Source organism: Mus caroli, unplaced genomic scaffold, assembly GCF_978045245.1.
Source record: "Mus caroli unplaced genomic scaffold, Mus_caroli_1 scaffold_16, whole genome shotgun sequence".
Classification (NCBI taxonomy): domain Eukaryota; kingdom Metazoa; phylum Chordata; class Mammalia; order Rodentia; family Muridae; genus Mus; species Mus caroli.
In genome coordinates this window covers 23,904,708-23,924,224 of record NW_028227271.1, presented here as the reverse complement: position 1 = coordinate 23,924,224, position 19,517 = coordinate 23,904,708, and the positions used below count along the sequence as shown (strand labels likewise).

Here is a 19,517-nt window from a genome sequence, read left to right as displayed (position 1 = left end):
AGATTTCCTGTCAGAAGTATTATAAGACTCCTAAGCTGCCATCTCTGCCAGGAAGAGTGCAAATGAACCCCAGAACTTGAAGATGCTCAAGATTCCAAATGTCCTAAATCACAGCCATGTCAGTGAATTTAGGAAAAGCAATGAATTTATCATTTGTCACTGAATTTAGGAAAAGCAATGAATTTATCATTTGTCACTGAATTTAGGAAAAGCAATGAATTCTTGTCTTTATGAGCAGCTTTGACTTTGGACTATGCTTTGCAAAACCAAGATCATGACTTGGCCATCTTATAAGCAGGAACCTCTTAGAAGTCCTCAGAACAAGGACAAGTGGGACCAGCTCTAACCTGGTGGGTTTGTGGATTAGCTGAGCACGCCTTCTTTGCTGTCATTCTTTGTCATAAAGTATGGGAGGCGGCCACATGCTCTGGGATGCTTAGATGGAAGAAAAGATACTCTGCCTTGCTTCCCTCTCTTTTGAAAGACCCAGTTGGCTGTGCCACTACTCTGCCTTTCTCTTCAGTTACTCCCACTTTTGCCTGTAGGAAAGGCCACTGTTAGGCCCTTACTTCTGTTTGGGAAGTATTTTGAGAGTGTCAAGATTAGCAGACTATATACTTGATGCCTAAAACTGTACTCATTACCCTGGTAACCAAGTAAATCCAAATTTATTTATTTTTTGGTTCTTTGTTGCCCTTTCCCAAAAATGGAATTCAGGATAGCAGTATTCTTCTACGTATTAACAGTTGGAATTTTAAAAAATAAAGAGAAAAACTATTGGAGTGGCCCATCATCTCCTGGAGTTGGCCCTGCTGACTTTACTCCACTGTAATCCACCGCAGGGCTGGCTCTGATGGTTAAGATGAATCAATCCGCTTTAGGCTGGGAAATCTGAGAGCAGGATGCACCGTGTGATCAGAGCCTTCTACCAAGGTACATTTCCTTGGGATTATGACTTGATAAAACTGAGAGCATTTGCTACGACTTTAGCTTTTTTAGTATAAAGCTCAAGCTAAGGTAAATGAGGAGGCCCTTGGGAACACAGTGAACCTTGTATCAGGCAAGGAGGTTACAAGTCCCTGAGACTGAGTGTCCAGAATACCAGCATGCAGGTTCTATGTTTAACTGCAGGTGGGGTGAGGTGGGTGTTAACTTCTATTTTGATCACCTTGTAGTCTTTTAAACCCTTGGTCTCTGAGGCCAGGCCCACGCCTTGCCTTGCAGTCACTTGCCTGCCCTCCTGTGGTGGTTCTTGTGTTAAGCTGGCAGAATGGAGTCAGTCACTAATCTTTGTGTCCTGTCTTGGCTGGGGCCATATAGGAGCAGCTTAGCTACTAAGGCCCAGAGAACCTTTATCCTCTTTCTCCTTGAAGGAGAGAAATTGAACTGGTGAAAACAGCGTCTTCTGCAGCATGGGAAGAAGAAAATAAAAATCTCCTTTCCAACAACTCTGATGTGTCTATGTGGTATCAGGTATTTTCTTACATCGGTGCTAGGAGTAAGATGGGGGAAAAGAAGCCACCATTCTCCTGGGATCTCTGTGTCAAATCCGGCTCAATATTTTTAAACTGTATGGCCAACCTGTATGGTCAGGAGCCTTGTTAGAGCTGAGAAAAAACCATTTCCATGACTGTTTGGTTAAGCAAGCTTTGGCCAGCCAAACAGCCCCTCACTGGCATTGAAGGATTCTTAGGGGAAAGCATTAGGGTTGATAGAAAACAACTGTTGGGATAATTGGTTGTTAGCACCCTAATAGAAGAGTGGGGGGACTCCAGGCTGCCTGCAGGGTAGATACATGTGATAGGAAACAGCTGCCAGGATAATTGGCTGTTAGAAAGGCGGCCAGAAAAAGAAGTGCAAGCTTACACCACGCGGAAGGTTTCTGGGGAGGCACATTTTTGTATAGCAAAAGGCAGTCATCTATCAGAGGGTCAGGAGTTCAGCAAAGCAGACATCATACATCATAGAGTTAGGGATTCAGCGTGGGTTAAAACCATGGTTTGCAGGGTACATTATGCTTAGGGGACAGAAACTTGTAAGGGATGTCCACTCAACAATGTAGCAGTGTGGCTGCTGTTTTGGTTTCCAGAGCAAAGAGAGGACATAGTTACCCTTTTGTTGCCTTTGCATGGAAAGCCTAGGTAACTTCTGTATGTGTGCGCATACACCCGTGACAAAGAGAGGACATAGTTACCCTTTTGTTGCCTTTGCATGGAAAGCCTAGGTAACTTCTGTATGTGTGCGCATACACCCGTGACTTCTTTGGGTATAAAAACATCTCATTACGTAGGCCTCGTGTTTTATGGTTGGTTCCGTCTCAGTAAACAATAATAAAGGCTCCTCTGAGGAAGGAGGATGGAGTTAGGGAGATAGGGACTGGGGAGTTAGGTTTGAATTAATAAATAGCAATCAATTATCATACAATCAAGGACGACCTTGAAATATGGTACCCGAGCGCTAGGGTTGGGTGTACAAGGATTGCAAATAATCACTGAGCAGTAAGAGGCAGGCACTGTGCCAGTTGAGTGGTATTTGTGTGAGTCATTTAAACAGAAGTGGAAACTCTTTAAGATTTCCAGGCTGGAGTTGGAAAGAGCCTCTCAGCACTCTCAAAACAGCATCCTTTATGGTGAGGAGGCCTTGACCAGTACCTGGGGCTCCCGACCACTTAGGCGGCAAGCTCACTCATCAGGATGACTTCTTGGGAAGGTTATACCTGGAATTTAAGGCTTGAGAGCCAACTGAATAAACCTGATCTTAAGGGAACTGATCCTATACAAACCGGCAGTGAGGGCCTCTATGATGGGAGGATGGGCATGTTTTAGAGGAGGGTTAGACCTGAGGTTAGGCATGTTTCCACGGTTCAGGGGAAAGACGCTGAACTGGAGGAACCGGAATATCTCCCAAGAAGACCCCGACACGAACGCCCTGCCTCCAAATGCGGTCCCTGTCCCAGGACTGACGGGAAGCTGAAGGCTTGGACCAGCTAACTCAGGAGGACCTCTCCACATGCCTGAAGCCTGCCCATTCGGTTCTGGAAACAACAGATACAGGGAAAGAGGGCTTCCAGCCCAAAGGTCACGCCTGGAAGCTGTTTGCTCGGTGCAGAGCGATGCCGGAGAGAGCAAATACTCATGGGTCTCATCTGACAAGTGTGACAGTCTGGCGCCCGGAACCTCTGGTGGCTCCTCCCTTCCCACGCAGACCCCTGATCCTAGAGCGCCCAGGGGCAGAGCCAATAGGAACTTGAGGTTTAGATGACTCGCCACGCCTGGGCCAATCAGCTCGACGCGCGCTCCGACGGTGTCTCGCGTGATAACCCGGCAGTTTCGGCTTTGACCGTCAGAACTTTGGCTAGGTGTCCCACCCCGCCTTGTAAGACACCGGAAGTTCGGCAACGAGCGATCCCTCCGCGCTCCGGAACCAGACAGCGGCTGGTCGTCAACCTATAAAGTAGTGCACTTTTCTCCTCTCATGGGGCCTTCAGGACGATCTCTAACGCCACAATTACCCCCCGAGCACAGCGGAGAAGGGTTGGGGCGGGCGAGGGCGTCAGTGAGAGGCGGTTTGGTGGCGCTGCGGCAGGGTCACGTGACCACAGTGGGAGGATACGCGGTGTGCTGCGTCCCTGGCCGAGGCTATAAAGGGCGGGTTTAGGGCGTGCCGCCGCCATTTCTGCTTGCTGTCTGCCGGTTTAAGTTGTGTCCTCGGGTGTCCCTTTCCTCTTCCCCTCCCGCAGGGCTTGCGGCCACCATGGCGTATTAGAGGCAGCAGTGCCTGCGGCAGCGTTGGCCTTTGCAGCGGCGGCAGCAGCACCAGGCTCTGCAGCGGCAACCCCCACCGGCTTAAGCCATGGCGTGAGTATGGGGTCGGCCGCGCAGGGCGGGGGCCTCGCTGTGGTTGGGTGCGGCCCGGGCGCGGTGGCCGGCACACGCGGTTTTACAAGCGGCCGGACGCGTCGGCCTTGTTTGCGTGGCCTGCGACGCCGGCGCTCCCGGGCAGAGCTGGGCGGAGGAGTGTCTAAAGCTCTGCTGCTGCCCCATCGTCCTGTCTTAGCTTAATCACCTCGGGTTCACCGGGGTCCCCGTGTCATCCTGCGAACGTGGCGATGCCCAAGATGGCGGTGGGGCGGGGGTGTGAGTCACGGGGGCGGGGCGCGGCGGCCTTGGCCGTATTAGGACGCGAGGACAAGCTGCTTCCTCTGGGTGGCCGGTGAAGCAAACCTAAGCCTCCATCTTGTGCAACCCGAGCTGGCGGCCGGGGAGGCTTACACAATGGCCTTGGGCCCGCGTGCTCTCCATGTAGACGCTTCTGGGATTTGGCCATCCGGCATCTTAGATAGAAAGATGACTGGACTTGCTTTTGGGTCCCCATCCAGGCTCTTCACGAAATCCAGCAGCAGTGTTGCTGTAACGGACAAAGATACCTTCGAGTTAAGCACATTCCTCGAATCCAGCAAAGCCCCACAACATGACCGAGATGAGCTTCCTGAACAGCGAAGTGTTGGCGGGGGACTTGATGTCCCCCTTCGACCAGTCGGGTTTGGGGGCTGAAGAAAGCCTAGGTCTCTTAGATGACTATCTGGAGGTGGCCAAGCACTTGAAACCTCATGGGTTCTCCAGCGACAAGGCGGGCTCCTCGGAATGGCCGGCTATGGATGATGGCTTGGCCAGTGCCTCAGACACCGGCAAGGGTGAGTAGGACGGCTGCCCTGGTGTGCCCTTTTCATATGGATCTGGTGTTCTAATGGCTTTCTGCCTCCCGTATATGACATGAGCCGTTCACGGCCTGAATTTCTTTTCCCAGAGGATGCCTTTTCCGGGACAGATTGGATGTTGGAGAAAATGGATCTGAAAGAGTTTGACTTCGATGCTCTGTTTCGAATGGATGACCTGGAAACCATGCCAGATGAGCTTTTGACCACGTTGGATGACACATGTGATCTTTTTGCCCCTCTAGTCCAAGAGACTAATAAGGAGCCCCCTCAGACAGTGAACCCAATTGGCCATCTCCCAGAAAGTGTAATAAAAGTCGACCAGGTTGCCCCCTTTACATTCTTGCAGCCTTTTCCCTGTTCCCCAGGGGTTCTGTCTTCCACTCCAGATCATTCCTTTAGTTTAGAGCTAGGCAGTGAAGTTGATATCTCTGAAGGAGACAGGAAGCTTGACTCCGCTGCTTATATTACTCTAATCCCTCAGTGTGTAAAGGAGGAAGACACTCCCTCTGATAATGACAGTGGCATCTGTATGAGCCCTGAGTCCTACCTGGGCTCTCCCCAGCATAGCCCCTCCACCTCCAGGGCCCCACCAGACAATCTGCCTTCTCCAGGTGGTCCCCGTGGTTCTCCTCGACCCAAACCTTATGACCCACCTGGAGTTAGTTTGACAGCTAAAGTGAAGACTGAGAAGTTGGATAAGAAGCTGAAAAAGATGGAGCAAAACAAGACAGCAGCCACTAGGTACCGCCAGAAGAAGCGGGCTGAGCAGGAGGCCCTCACTGGCGAGTGTAAGGAGCTAGAAAAAAAGAATGAGGCTCTGAAAGAGAAGGCAGATTCTCTGGCCAAGGAGATCCAGTATCTGAAAGACCTGATAGAAGAGGTCCGTAAGGCAAGGGGGAAGAAGAGAGTTCCGTAATAGGGTGGGTAGTCGGTGCTTTGTGCTTGTATATAGTCTTGTGTTGCTGTGTTTGCTGTAATAAATTATTTTGTAGTGAAAGTACCTATGTGGGTTTTCTGTGTCATTCTTTGTAATAGACTCGACTACGGACCTTCCTGGGTTGGATACAGTAGCTACCTGGGTACATCCCAGGGCTGAGCTGAGCTGTTCATGAGAAGATAAGGAGGGAGCTCTGGGTTAATGAGAGGAACAGCCTGAATTCCACCTGTTCATACTGGCTTTGTGCCAGATAGCTGCCATGTAAGTACCTAGAGGAGGTACCCGCCTTGAGCACACAAGAGGATTAGGTTTCTCTCAGGCTTAAGGGATAGAGCTCTTATTCCCTCTGACACAGATGGCTGGGCTGTTTCCACCTGGTGGAAGGGCTGGGGTGATAGTAAACAGTGGCAGGTACTGTCTACAGAGATGAAAATGAGCAATGTAGGCAGGAAGCTGGGAAGGGAACCTAGGCTTCCAGCTCCAGGGTCCTGGGCTACCTGCATCTTTACCTCTTAAATCTGGAAACTGTTCAAAGTCTGCAGGGTTATCTTTGAGCCTTCCCAATTCCTGTAGACTCACCTGAGTGTTAGCTGTTGAAATGAATGTAGTCCATTGGGTTTGCTAATCTGGGATTCCTACAACTATGGAATCCACCCGTAGTTTGGCCAAGAGTGGAGGAAGCTGTAGAAAGCTTGACCATGTCAGGTGTGACAAAAGGCTGGAAGTCCTGCTTGCTCCCGTTTAGCCTGCCCAGACTGGAGCTGTTCGTTCTGGGTGCCTATTAGCTGGTAGAGTAGGCCTTCAGTTTCCCTACCACTGGTGATTGCTCACCATGTACTGGGGAACTATCGGGTGCAAACTGAACACAAGATGAGCAGCTTAGCTTTTGTGAAACTTCCCTTCTAAGGGAGACAGGTACAACAAAGATGGGATGTTAAAATGGCTGGCAGGCTGGGTGGAGGACCTGCTCTAGGAGGAGTGTGTTGGGGGCAGGGAACAAGGTGGGGCCTGGGTGTGGGTAGGATGATACAGCAGCAGTCCCACTTCTGCAGCAGGCCTTTTGGCTCACCCTTGTTACGCACAGAAGCTAGGCTGTAAGTAGGGGTCTCTGCAATGGTCTCTGCGATGAGACCCAAGAGCACCTACCCAGGCAGTCTATGGGCTGGGCTGGAGATCTTGGCCACGGTGGGTGGCAGGTAAATGTTCAAACCAGTACCCAGTGACATGTTCAGAAATAAGACCAGCTCAGGTTTGGGGAATTGCAGAGCAGACTGCTGGACCTCTTGCCTAGCCCTTTTAAGAACAGGGAACCTGACCAGCTCCAGATGCACCTTGAACTAAGCCCTCCCTACCCCTCAAGCAAGACCACTCGAGGCCAGGCTGGAGTCCTGGTGGTTGGCCCTGAGTCCCCAAGACCACTAGTAGCAGTCCTGCTCCACTCTATGAAGCTCCCTGGACTCACGACTCACGGGACCAGGCAGTTGTGGATGGTCCAGACCACAGCAGAAGCCGCAGGAAGCATGGGGGTGGGGCAGCAGCTCACCCAAGTCCAGATTACCAAATTTTTAAACTGGCCTAAATGTCTACGTTGCATCTACTCGGGATGCCTTAGTTGGGGTGGGCTTCCCTTTGCTGGACCCTCCATTGACCTGAATGTAACAACCGGTGTTCTTTTATCAGACCCCAGGTTGGTAAGCACTCCATCTTTTCCTTCTCGGCAGCTACGAGGAGGCCTTATACCAGGAAAGATACAGAATTTCTGCTTGCATCCTCTAGGTGACCATGTGACTGAGGGTGTGTGCTCCCTAGAAAGAGGCCCTAGAAAATAAGCACTGAGCTGTTGGCTAAGCATCTTATTTAAGGAGGAGAAAATGAGTCCCCAAGGCCACCTGAATTTGCTCTTGTGGTCAGCAAAGCCCAGCAAGCAGGCAGAAGGGGTGGAGGATTTGAAGACCACCACCCATGTCCCTTTGAACAACCCATGTCACAGAGGACAGAACATGCCATGGAGGGCCCAGAGCTCCCATCACTAGCCTATATTAAAACACACTCCCGGGGCTGGTGAGATGGCTCAGTGGGTAAGAGCACCCGACTGCTCTTCCGAAGGTCCAGAGTTCAAATCCCAGCAACCACATGGTGGCTCACAACCATCCGCAACAAGATCTGACTCCCTCTTCTGGAGTGTCTGAAGACAGCTACAGTGTACTTACATATATTAATAAAATAAATCTTAAAAAAAAAACAAAAAACCACACTCCCTCCTTCCCGTTCCTGTTTGCTATGACCTCTTGCTATGCCTTCCAACAGGCAGAGGTCACCTGGAGGCAAGCAGAGTCCATGCAATTCTGCTCTGCTGTAGGATGTTCTGTGTCGCCATGAGATCCAGTGCTGCTTGAAGGCAAAGAAGAGTTGCTTGGAGCAGGGACAGTGAACCTTGTTCTCTTACTGAGGACAAAGCCCTGCCTCCTCAGGGGCTCAATTAGGGAACTGACCGATGGTCACTGAGACAAACCTCAGGAGTCCCAGTGAACAGAGAACGGAGGAGGCAGGCTCAGGCGATGTGGAGGCCACCAGTTGTCTCCTTAGGAATGTGTCCATCAAACAAACAAAAAAAGCTGGGCAGTGGCAACGTATGCCTGTAATCCCAGCACTTGGGAGGCAGAGGCAGGCGGATTTCTAAGTTCGAGACCAGCCTGGTCTACAGAGTGAGTTCTAGGACAGCCAGGGCTACACAGAGAAACCCTGTCTTGAAAAACAAAAAAAAGGAATGTGTCCATCTGCACTGAGGGGTCTCCTGGTCCCTGTGACAGGTCGGTCAGCCCTTCCCTTGCCACTTGTTCTCCCCCAGTTTGCTCATTCCACACGATCTTTCCTTTGTGACTGGCACTGCACTGCTGGAGAGTCCAGTTTGCCCTCTGAGGGGGCACAACCATAGCTTTCACTGCGGTCCTTGGTTGGGGTACAGACTATGTAAACCTGCTTGCTGAGGACTCCAGAAACCATGACCTATGCCCAGATATCAAATGACATATGACTTTCTGCTCTCCACTTATGCCATAGCAGACCCCAAACTCCAGCAGGGTGGAGGTGGCTCCCCTTCTCAACTCTTAGACCTTACTGTCCACTTCCTGGGCAACTCTAGCAGCTACAGTAACTGTGCCCAGAGAGGAGGCCCTCGCTGGTAGAAGGAAGTCATTTATGCTGGGCCGAGGCTGGGGACTTTAACACAGAAACCTAGAAGAACCGAGATCCACACTGAGATGGGAAACACACTGTAACACACATACACACACACACACACACGCACACACTTGAATCCACATTTACCCAAATTCACATTTATTTGAACTTCCAGCTCCTTGAGGTGGGGTCTGAGTGGGCCCAGTACCAAATAGCCCTGGGACACCATCCTGGTCATAGCTGACAGGTCAGAATCTTTTCTGGCAGGGTGCTGATGGCTCCGCCAAACCAGAAGTCCACTTCAGTTTGAGGGAAAATTTGCTGCAGGGCTTGCAGCTCTGTTCCAGTGTCCCTGGGATAGCAGCATATGGCTTCCTGAGCCAGGCTAGTTTTGCACTGCCACCTGCTGGTCACCCGTGGCACATCACTGCAGGGACACAGGACAGCAGAAGTCCGGCAAAGGAGGGTTAGTGCCTTTTGTCCCCACCATTCCTCCAGGAAGTCTAGCTGCCAAAATATTCCCTCTGGAACTTCTGGAAGTCTTCTTCAGTGAACACAGTGCCCTCAGCCTTCTTCTTCTTGTTGTTCTTCGTCTTGGCCACTAGCCGATCACAGGCTTTTCGGCCTTGGTTCTGCTGCAGGATCTGAAAAGGTTCAGAGTAAGGGCACAGGACACCCATCTTTGGAAGCACAGATGGAAACCTTTGAGCCCACAGGGATTATGGCTCAGGGCAGGGCTGAGAATCGCACGGACTCTGAAGAACAGCCTCAGTTATCACCCCAGGTCCCTAAGCTTACACTCTCGACAAACCTGCTGGGTCACAGACTCTGGCACAGTGCTTCTCATGCTGGTCATAAACTTCAGGTTTGCTTTGAGGTGGTCTCGACACTGCCGTTTCTGGTACTCAGCTGTGGGTGGCAGGCAGGGCATGTCATTTCAGACTCATTGTACATTAGAAGCCTTCTGGGTCCCTTTCCCTAGAAGGGAGTATTTCACAACCTGGTCTCCTTTAAACCAAATCTACATTTCCCATAGGTACTGTCTGCTGCAAATCTCATAGACCCTATTGGATAGCCTCAGTTAGTCACGTGACTGTCCCCCAACTCCCCAGGGTTTCTCTGTGTAGCCCTGGCTGTCCTAGAACTCACTCTGTAGACCAGGCTGGCCTCGAACTCAGAAATCTGCCTGCCTCTGCCTCCCAAGTGCTGGGATTAAAGGCGTGTGCCACCACTGCCCGGCATGACTGTGTCTTAAGCCAGGCATGGCACCTGTGATCCCAGCACTGGGGAGCCAAGATAGGAAGACTGCTCCTAGCTACACAGTCAGATCAGAAAGGGTTATGTTTAAAAACAGCATAACAAAAATCCACCACCACCACCACCAAATACCACAAGGTCTACCCTGAGCATAACTGTGCATCAGGCACAAAGGACACATGAGCTCCTATTTTCATTTTTACAGGAAAGGAACTGAGAAGAACAGTAACATGCATTTTAGAGGGTTTCCATTTTCTTTCTCGGGGGTTGGAATTTTCGGAGTACTGGGATTAAAGGCGTGCACCACCACCATGCCTGGCTATTGTCCTGCCTACCCATTATGTACTAGGCAGTAGATCAGCCACGAGGACCATCGAAAATCCAGGGTTGGGGATGGGAGGTTAGTCCTGTGTCTTAAGGAGTGCTTACCTCAGGACAGGAGTGAAGGGAACCCCACTCCTGTCCTCCAGTTATTGGGATAACTGGGCAGGGAGGGAGGCACCTTGACATGAACCACTAGTGTCTGTGTGTGATGGTTTGTATATCCTTGGACCAGGGAGTGGCACCATCTGAAGGTGTGGCCTTGTTGGAATAGGTGTGACCTGGTTGGAATGGGTGTGTCACTGTGGGTGTGGGTATAAGATCCTCATCCTAGTTGCCTGGAAGTCAGTCTTCCACTAGCAGCCTTTGGATGAAGACAGAATTCTCAGCTCCTCCTGCGCCATGCCTGCCGGGATACTGCCATGCTCCCACCTTGATGATAATGGACTGAACCTCTGAACCTGTAAGCCAGCCCCAATTAAATGTTATTTTTTTTATAAGACTTGCCTTGGTCATGGTGTCTGTTCACAGCAGTAAAACCCTAACTAAGACACTGTGCATGCCTCCTAGCTCCACCTCTGTTCATAGTGTTTACTCTTGAACGTCATACATAGCTTTTAAGGACTCCTGGGCTGGGTGCAGTGGTGTGTGCCTATCATCCCAGTGCTTAGGAGGCTGAAGCAGGAAGGCTGATTTAAGGTCGTGGCTAGCCTGTGCTATATCATGGCTAGCCTGTGCTATATAGTGAGGTCCAGGCCTGCCTGAGCCAAAATAACGCCCCCACCCCAAACTGGGAGAAACAAACACACAATGAAACCCAAGTACCTCAACTCCCTTTATAGAGCAGAGGCATGGAGTCAAAGAAGAAAGCAACATGCGTACCATCCTGTGCCCCTTCTCAAGGAGGCCTTACTACCTGTGCCACAGCCCCTAAGCTGCTCTACTAGAAACAAGGTTTCTGCTTTGCAGACACTTCACTGGTAAATGATATCAACTCACTTCTGCTGTCCCTACTGGGATGGAAGGAGGCACTGTCACCTGAGCAGAGCACAGTAAGAGCAACAGCACGGGGACAATCTGCCTGGCTTCCACCTCTACCACCTGGGCAGGTGCCTGTTTCTGTAACTGTAAAGTTGGGGAGAGATCTGCTCATCTCACAGGGCTGCCATGAGGGTCAAACGAGTTAGTTAGTTAGTTCAGAAGGGTAAACTGTTGACTGAGTGCTTCATTTCATAAATGTGTGTGTGTTGCGTGCGTGCGCACACGCCTTAGTGTATGTATGTGCACCCCAAGTGAGCGTCTGTGGAGTCAGAAGAGGGTAGGTATCTAATCCCCAGACCTGGAGTTACAGGGAGCTGTGAGCAGCTATGTGGGCTCCAGGTCCTCTGCAAGAGCAAGCAGCAAGTGCTCTTAACCAGTGAGCCAGCCCTCTATCCCTGATGGATACTCCATCTTGCCTCTTGCTCATCTTACCCGTTAACCTTTTCCTAAATTCTCAAGCCTTTCTGGCTAAAACCTTCTCAGGTGCTAGCCTTAACGTTGCTTCCATCTTGGCTTGTTAGTTTGATTCTCCCTCTGAGCACTGCAGAGCCTTTCACCTCACAAGCCTCACTCACTTGGCAAAACCCTGCTTGCTAGTTTTGAGATTCTCTGATGGCTGGGCGGTGGTGGCGCACGCCTTTAATCCCAGCACTTGGCAGGCAGATTTCTGAGTTCGAGGCCAGCCTGGTCTACAGAGTAAGTTCCAGGACAGCCGGGGCTATACAGAGAAACCCTGTATCAAAAAGTCAAAAAAAAAATAAATAAGAGAGACTGTCTGATGTTTCTCTCCCCACTACGGCTAGAGCTCACAAGCGCCTGGGTCTTGGGGTTTCATCTGCCTTCACGATCAGGTCTTGCCCTGAACTCACCATGGAAAGACACAGAACTTCTGATTCTCCTGCCTCCACCTCTCAAGTGCAGGGATAACAGATGTGTGTCACCACTCCCAGGCCTTTCCCTCTTTCTCTCATCCTGTTAACTGCCACATAGCAGACAGCGGCAAAGAGACACATCTGAGCGCCCAGACCTGGGAATTAGATTGCTTGGGTTCGAAACCTGTCCCCCCACGATTTGAACATTCATTTTACCTTTTCCTTGTGGAGTCTCAGGGGAACGTTTGGAACCCCGGACTCGAAGGCGCTGCCCCCAATTCTAAGAAGCGCTCACAGTCTTCTTTCTCAACTCACCTAGAGCGGACTTAGGCGCCTTTCCCTTCGCTGAGTTCCGCAGTTTCAGGGCCTGGGAGGCCTTGGCCCGCGCCCTCCGGGTCCGCTTCGCCGGAGTCCCGCTAGCCTGGACCTGGCCGGGGACCGCACGGGGAGCTACGGGGAAAGGCAGCGAAGGACCAAGTTGTAGGGCGCACTCTCCCTCCCCACCCGCCCGGCTGGCTCTCCTGCACAGCGCGACTGTCGCAGGATCTGCTCTCCTCACCCTCGGACGCTTCCAGAAGCTCCAAACCGCGCCGCACTAACGCCGCCGACATGTTTCCGAGCCCCGCCCACACGCGGCGAGCTACTTCCGCCCTGGCGGTGTTCGTTCCTCGGCGGAAACTGAAGCGGGAGTTCAGGGTTCCGCAGCGAGCGGAAGTGCCGCCTTGGAACGCAGGCTCATTATCTTTCCTCTAGCCCGGGAGGAGCGGGGAGCTAGGGGCGTGTCCAAGACGCAGAAGCCACAGTTGTTCAATTTCTAAGCAACAGGTCTCTGGTGATCCAGGCTGTGTGGGCGGGCAGACTCGACTTCTAGCCTTACTGGTCAAATCTGTCCAGGGGCCAAGTGTTGAATAGACTGAGTTCCTGCAAAAGAAGTGATTCCTTTCTTTTTAGACAAGGATACATCTAGCCCAGGCTGTCCTTGAACTCGATTGTATCTGAGGATGACTTTGAACTCCTGATCCTTCTCTCTTTGCCTCCCAGGGGCCAGACTTACAGACCTATGCCACTTTTCCAGGCTTAGACAGTTTTCATGACCTTCAAAGCATTACACCGGTCCTGTGCACTGTGAGAATCTGTGTGAGAATCAGTAAAGACATTTGCCAAGGAGGTTAGGTGTCGTACTTTGTAGTCCCAATACTTGGGAGATTGAACAGAGAGTATTGCTCTGAGTTCCAGACCAACTTGGGCTACATAGCAAGACTCTGTCTCAAACAAACAAACAAACAAACAAACAAACCAAAGCAAACCAAAACTAAACCAAAAGAAAAAAAACCAAACAAAAGACCAAAAAAAAAAAAAAAAAAAAAAAATCCTCCCCAAACAAAGAAATAAAGAGATTTGCAAACATGCAAAATAAAGTGCTTTGTTTTGAAAAATACAGCTATTTGCTGCAAAATACTGTTTATGTTATTAAGCAATGAGTTGGTTGTCAGGCAAATCAGTAAATACTGTTGGGCACAGTGATATGACACTTAGAATACCAGCACCTGGGAAGCCGAGGCAGGAGAATGGCAAGTTTCAGGTCAGTTTATATCACATAGCTACACTCCAAATTCTAGACCAGTCTGGGTTACAGATTAATAAGAAGAGCTAGGATGTTTTAATAGCTTGGTGGTAGAATGCTTGGATTTATCCCTGGTATTGAAAAAAAAGGTCAGTTTTTAGTCTGATAAATCAATAAATATCGCAATCAGTATTACACATAGATGTAAATATTCTATCGATAAATATTACACATAAATGTTCTCTGGTTACATGAGTTGTTTTTTTTTTTTCCTTCCCTCTCAAGACAGGGTTTCTCTGTGTAGCCCTGACTGTCCTGGAACTCACTCTGTAGACCAGGCTGGCTTCGAACTCAGAAATCCGCCTGCCTCTGCCTCCCAAGTGCTGGGATTAAAGGCATGTGCCACCACTGCCCAGCTTCGTTTTTGTTTTTAATTTATATATATATATATATATATATATATATATATATATATATCACACACACACACACACACACACACACACATATATATATATATATATATATATATATATATATATATATATATGGATTTTTCCTGCATGTATGTCTGTGCACCATAGGTATACCCCGTGCCTGTGGAGGCCAGAAGTAAGCATAATTACAGGCTGATGTGAGTCGACCCCAAGTCTGCTGGAAGAGCATCTAGTGCTCTTGATTCTTGAGCCTTCTCTTCAGCCCTGAGTTTTTAAGAGTGAAAAGGGCTTATTACACCAAGAAGGTTGAGAACCTCTAATCTAGAGGTGTTTCTTTTTCGTCACTTTGGTGTGTTTTTGCAGTGTTGATGATCAAATGCAGACTCTTGAGTGCCAGACAAGATTTCTAACCTCCTAACCCAGAAGAAATTATTATTTTTTGGCAATGAGGAGAAACCCTGCCTGGTTTATTGAGACTCATAACCTGCACCTGCTATGTGGGAGCCACGAAGTGCTAGCCGGTCTGTGAATGGGGAGTGAAAATGGACATCTGGACTCACTGGGCCAACAGATACTGAGGGGTTTGCGTACCTGATACTGTAGAATGTGGACACAAAGAAACAGCTGATTCTCCCTGGACAACCCTCAGTGTCAAATCTCTACTAAACTAGTCCAGAAGGGAGACACTTTTAATAACAAATGCTAACAAGAGTCAAGTTCCTGTTGTGTTTCACATGCGTAAACTCCATTCACTGAGGTAGGTATTGTCTGTCTAATATTTCTTAAGGAAGGAAATCAATTCCTGTGTGGCTGTCCACATTGCGACCATATGATCATTAGGTGGCGCTGCAGGACAGCATTCTTTGGCTTCCTGGTCCACTCCCTAAGTCAGAGTGGATGAATGGATGTGTGAGGTCCAGTGCTACTGGATTGGCTCCCTGCTAGCTCAGTGATACAGCCTTCCTACTGGCAGCCAGATGATCCTCTCTGGTCTCGTCTGGATGGAGAAACTGAGGCAGAAGCAACAAGTTGGGCCTCCCGGGCTAGGTCTCTTTCCAGAAAAGTGTGCCCAGGCTTTTGGATGTAGGCATCTGGTATAGAGACTGCTGAGGGCCGTGTGACCCTAGGCAAATCCATTTCGAAGAGCACCTTGGTTTCCCCATTTGTTAAATAGACCTTCGAAGTAGTTTCCTTACAGTTTAGCCACCTGGGATCAATGGAGCAATACTCCTGAAGTGCCTTCAAGGACAGGGGTACTGCCTGGAACATTGCAGACCTAGCCCATGCTGGCATTCTGCATCCTCCTACTCTGGCATGGTGGACAGGACAGCTGCAGCGGGCATGGCAACCATGGGTGCTTGCTTGCCTCCTGCTTTGTTTGTCCCCAACCCTTAAAGATTAGGTTCAGGGAAGGCAGCTGCCTCCTGCTGGTCTCTGTGGGAGCTGGTGGGTCTTAAGGTCTCAGAATGGTTTCTGTCCTGGCCGTGTGGTCTTGCGAAACCACTTTCCTGCTTTGAGTCTTAGTCTCTGCACTGGGTCCCTCCTTACAGGACTCTATCTCAGGGTTCCCCTGTGCCTAGCAGGAGGTGTGTCTGCATAAAGAGAACAGGATAATCCTCCTCTAGTTCCCACCCCTTAGAATCCCATCACTGACTCCTACCGTTCATTTTGGGAGTAGCTTTGCTTTGGCTTTCCTTTGAGGGAGGAATTTTCTAGAAAGCTACACGGTATTTCCTACAGAGCCAGGCCTAGAGGTCAGGGCTGTGAGTCTGGAGCAAGTGTGAGCGTGACTGAGTGTGAGCATGACTGGGTGTGAGCAGGTTGCATGGATGTGTCAGTGAGAACAAATGTCTGCCAGCACAGGCATGTACTAGTGTGTGCGTGCGTGTGTGTGTGTGTGTGTGTGTGTGTGTGTGTGTGTATGTGTGTATAGATGTGTGTGTGTATAGATGTGTGTGTGTATGTGTGTATAGATGTGTGTGTGTATGTGTGTATAGATGTGTGTGTATGTGTGTATAGATGTGTGTGTGTATGTGTGTATAGATGTGTGTGTATGTGTGTATAGATGTGTGTGTATGTGTGTATAGATGTGTGTGTGTATGTGTGTATAGATGTGTGTGTATGTGTGTATAGATGTGTGTGTGTGTATAGATGTGTGTGTGTGTATAGATGTGTGTGTATAGATGTGTGTGTGTGTATGTGTGTATAGATGTGTGTGTGTATAGATGTGTGTGTGTGTATAGATGTGTGTGTGTGTAGATGTGTATGTGTGTATAGATGTGTGTGTGTGTATAGGTGTGTGTGTGTAGATGTGTATGTGTGTATAGATGTGTGTGTGCATGTGTGTGTGTATAGATGTGTGTGTGTGTATGTGTGTATAGATGTGTGTATAGAGGTGTGTGTGTATAGATGTGTGTGTGTATAGATGTGTGTGTGCATAGATGTGTGTGTGTGTATAGATGTGTGTGTGTATGTGTGTATAGATGTGTGTGTGTGTATGTGTGTATAGATGTGTGTGTATGTGTGTATAGATGTGTGTGTGTATGTGTGTATAGATGTGTGTGTATGTGTGTATAGATGTGTGTGTGTATGTGTGTATAGATGTGTGTGTGTATGTGTGTATAGATGTGTGTGTGTGTGTGTATAGATGTGTGTGTGTGTGTGAATGATCATAGTCTTCAACTATGAGTCAGGTGACTTGGTTTTGTTTTGTTTGTTGAGAGAGGATCTCATGTAGTCCAGGCTGGCCTCAAGCTGGTGTGTAGCTGAGGAAGACCCTGACTTCCAGATCCTCCTGTCTTTACCTCCTGAGTGCTGGGATTACAGGTATGAGACACTATGTCTGGGTTATTAATTTGTTTTTTTTTAAAAAAAACTTTTGCCCGGAGTGGTGGCGCACGCCTTTAATCCCAGCACTTGGGAGGCAGAGGCAGGCGGATTTCTGATTTCGAGGCCAGCCTGGTCTACAGAGTGAGTTCCAGGACAGCCAAGGCTATACAGAGAAACCCTATCTCGAAAAACCAAAAAACAAAACCAACTTTTTTTTTTCTGAGACAGGGTTTCTCTGTGTAGCCATGGCTGTCCTGGAACTTGCTCTGTAGATCAGGTTGGCTTTGAACCGTGCCTGCCTCTGCCTCCCAAGTGCTGGGATTAAAGACATGTGACCCATCATAATTTTACACACACACACAGGCTGGAGAGATAGCTCAGTGAGTGTGAGTGCTCTCTGGACAGGAATGAGGCCCTGGGTTCGGCTCTGCAGCACCCTCCTAAAAGGCCAGGTGTCAGTGTGTGATCACATTCATAACCCTGGTGCTGTGGCAGGTGGAGGCAGGAGGATCACGGGGGCCTTGGAGGTGCCTGCCCGGCTCCAGGTTCAGTGAGAGATTCTGACTCAAGTGAATAAGCTAGGGATCAATAGAGAAGGCCTCTGGCCTCTGCATGGGAATGTGCCCAGAAATATTCATATGTACATATAACACACACACGGGCAAAGAGGGGGCATGCTGACTCACACCTGCACTTGTGAACTGAGGCAGGGAGATTCTCTTCAGATGGAGACCAGGTTGGGCTACAGACTAAGACCTGCCCCACCCCATAAAGGAAATGATTTATTAAAGCATATTAATTGAAGCGTGAGTTGGGCTCATTGCACGTTTACTCACAGACTTCTCGTATGCGTTTGACGACCAGTGTGCCACCCTTGTCCTTGGGCATCTCCCCCTCTCTGCCTCTGCGCCCCGCTGACTGTCGCTGTCTCTTTATGTCTGTGACTTTTCCCCTTGAGGTTGTCTCTGCTTGTCTCTGTCTCTGTCTCTGCCTCTCAGGATCTCTGTAGTCTCTGACTTCATGTCTGCTTCTCTGCCTCTGTCCTTTGATTCTCCCTTTTCCATCCCCCTCTGCCTCTGAGTTCTCCTCTGCCAGGCTCTCAGCTCCCGGCCTCTCTGCATCTTCAAATTAAAACCAAATGCAGTTTCCAGCGGCCTTTCCCACTGGCTGCAAGTGCCCCAGCCTCCTGTTTCCTCACTGACACCTCAATGCCTGGCCTTCTGACATCTCTCAGGTCCTGCCTGGTCTGCTACAGGGCCACTGACTAGATGGATGGCCATGAATACAGACGTGGACTTCCGGGAACTTGGCCCCTGTCTGCTTCCGAGACCCTCTATTCTTCATTTGAAGCTTCCCTCCTCCTTGGAAGATAGAACACAGCCCATGCTGTCACAGAGATCTGAGAACTGTGTGGTCGGAGACTGTGGAATGACAGGGAGGACTTTGGGTTTCCAGAGTGTGGGGCCACCATAGGGACTCAACCCACGCACTGTGCTCTCAAATAGGCCACCTTTCCTCTCTGGCCTCCTCTGAGAACTGACTCGTGACCAATGCCCTCACTTCTTCCAGGGGCTAGGTGGGGTGGCTGGGAAGACCAAGCTCCTGCCTTTCCACCATTGCTCCTGTCCCTGCTGTGTGGACCCTATAAGGACTGTGCACATGAAACTGAAAGTACCCTCAGGCACAGAGTAAGCACTACACATGTGTAGGTGAATGGCTGTTATATGTGTCAGAGGAGTATCTTGGGGGACCTGGGCACATGTCTGTGAATGGCTGTTGTATCTCCATGCTTCTTGACAGCACGTAGGGAGGTCTGAGGCTACAGTGCTGTTTATGAGCCCAGAGCTCATAGCGTGGTGTGCAGATAGCCCAGCTGTACTCCTGCAAGGTTCTAACCTCTCTCTGAGATTCCTGGAGAGGGGTTGGTGCGGGATCTAGGGCACCACCCTTACAGGTACAGTGTGAAGTTGCCTAACCATGTTCAAGGCTGGGCCTGGCATTCAGTTGATTAAATAACAAACCTTAGCATGGGGAAGATGGCTGCTTCAGGCAGGTGAACACTCAGGCAGGACAGAGGGTTAGGGAGAGGGAGAAACATTATAGGTAAAGAGCTCTGTTCAGCCATAGGAGGCGGGGAAATTAGATACAAATAATGAAAGACCTCCGTGGGGATACCCCCACCCAAGTCATGAGATAGCGCACACCTGAAGAATCACGAGAGACTGTCTTGATGAAAACACACGAGGTAGTTTAATGACGGAGCTCCGGGCCTCGTGCAGGAGACAGAGGTGTCGACCACGAGGCTCAGAAGCTAGGGGTTTGTATAGGAAAAGAGTGGGGGTAGGGGAAGAATTGGCGTGGC

The 19,517-nt window shown here is 49.8% G+C and overlaps 2 protein-coding genes across 2 annotated transcripts; one reads left to right on the top strand and one right to left on the bottom strand.

The window, feature by feature from the left end:
* The first annotated feature begins 3,624 nt into the window (after positions 1–3,624).
* Positions 3,625–5,717, top strand: Atf4 (activating transcription factor 4). The gene is made up of 3 exons (XM_021183997.3): positions 3,625–3,857; positions 4,379–4,693; positions 4,807–5,717. Exons 2-3 carry the CDS (start codon positions 4,471–4,473, stop codon positions 5,631–5,633), a joined length of 1,050 nt encoding a protein of 349 aa, XP_021039656.1. The 5' UTR covers positions 3,625–3,857; positions 4,379–4,470; the 3' UTR covers positions 5,634–5,717.
* A 3,253-nt stretch (positions 5,718–8,970) lies between these two features.
* On the bottom strand, positions 8,971–12,983 carry Rps19bp1 (ribosomal protein S19 binding protein 1). The gene is made up of 4 exons (XM_021183821.2): positions 12,885–12,983; positions 12,641–12,775; positions 9,646–9,743; positions 8,971–9,478 (listed from the first exon to the last, which is right to left on the bottom strand). The coding sequence occupies exons 1-4, from the start codon at positions 12,934–12,936 to the stop codon at positions 9,338–9,340; spliced, it is 426 nt and encodes a 141-aa protein (XP_021039480.1). The 5' UTR covers positions 12,937–12,983; the 3' UTR covers positions 8,971–9,337.
* Positions 12,984–19,517: the final 6,534 nt, after the last annotated feature.